Here is a 1310-nt window from a genome sequence, read left to right as displayed (position 1 = left end):
ATGTATATTTTGAAACTTTTAAAATAAACAATTGGAACATTTGGACTTTAATTTTATAAAATATTAATGTGATTGATACGATTTATCCAAAATTAAAAAATTATCATCCATCTTTAATATGGCCAAATGAATCAATAAAACAAGATAAAATGCTTAATTTGAATAGTGTATTTCATATAAATACTTTAAATATAACCGTTTCTAGATGATTGTACACTTAAACTATAACAAAAGATAATCATTCAAAGGAAAGAAGTTCTTTAACATTGTTTGGATGCACCAAAACAGCCACAAGACGGGTTGTAATAACATTTGATTCACTAGCACTGATTTCCAGTTGATAAACAGTACCGTCAGAAATTACATCAGTCCCTCCAGCCATCACTCTTACTAGTTGAAAGTTACTTTTAGACTCCTTGTTGTGCTCATTCACAGCAAATGTTGCAATTCCCACAACAGTTGGGTCATTTGGGTTTTTTATGGGTTTCTCGCCATCAAGAAAATTATGTCTCAGGCCACTCCTTGCAGAGGAGACATGAAACAAAGAAGAAGCAACAACAATTACTGAGAGACTTGAGAGGAGGAGAAAGTTAAATTGTCGAGCCATTTTTCTTTTACCTAGAATGGTTAGAGGAGTGATCAACTCCTAGTGATGTAGTACTTATTTATAGGAGAAGGTACCGTAAAATTAGTTTAGCCAGGTGAAATTAAATATGAATAAAATTATTATTTTAGTGCTATAATTAGACAATTTTGGTATAATATTGATAATAAATAACTATCTTTGGAATTGATAAAAAATAGACTTATTTTAGAGAATACATATTAAGAAAATAATTATATATTATACTGCTTAAAGGAACTACTATGTGATTCTAATAAATGTTTTACTATTTCAGATACATTTGAAATGATTATCCTCCATAAAAAATTACACCAACTTTAAGACTATTTTATTGCATATTAAGAAAATCCTTAAATTTTCTGCTATATGTTAACAGTTAAACTATATACTTTACTTAATATAAGGAGGTATTCAACTTTACCTTTTGTTCAATAACATCTAGCTAAACTTGTTTATTAGACAAAAATTTAAATATTTTACCTTTCATATCTCCTTTACTTCATTACTTACATTGGGAAAAAAAGTATTAGAAGTAAGTTTTAATAGCTTATTAAAATTTACCCTCACCCTTATATTCAAGTGTTATTAATAATTTAAAAGAAATAAAATTAGATTGGCCATATCATTTCTATGTTTAACCTCTTACGTAATTTTAAAAATACACGATAATTAATTCACCATTATA

General features: G+C 27.3%; 1 protein-coding gene across 1 annotated transcript; it reads right to left on the bottom strand.

The window, feature by feature from the left end:
* Window positions 1-238: 238 nt before the first annotated feature.
* Window positions 239-607, bottom strand: LOC142171836 (cysteine proteinase inhibitor 1-like). The gene has a single exon (XM_075235543.1). The coding sequence runs from the start codon at window positions 605-607 to the stop codon at window positions 239-241; it is 369 nt and encodes a 122-aa protein (XP_075091644.1).
* Between the last annotated feature and the right edge of the window lie 703 nt (window positions 608-1310).

Source organism: Nicotiana tabacum, chromosome 17, assembly GCF_000715075.1.
Source record: "Nicotiana tabacum cultivar K326 chromosome 17, ASM71507v2, whole genome shotgun sequence".
Classification (NCBI taxonomy): domain Eukaryota; kingdom Viridiplantae; phylum Streptophyta; class Magnoliopsida; order Solanales; family Solanaceae; genus Nicotiana; species Nicotiana tabacum.
The sequence above is the reverse complement of the archived record's forward strand: the minus strand, read 5'-3'. Positions and strand labels throughout refer to the sequence as shown.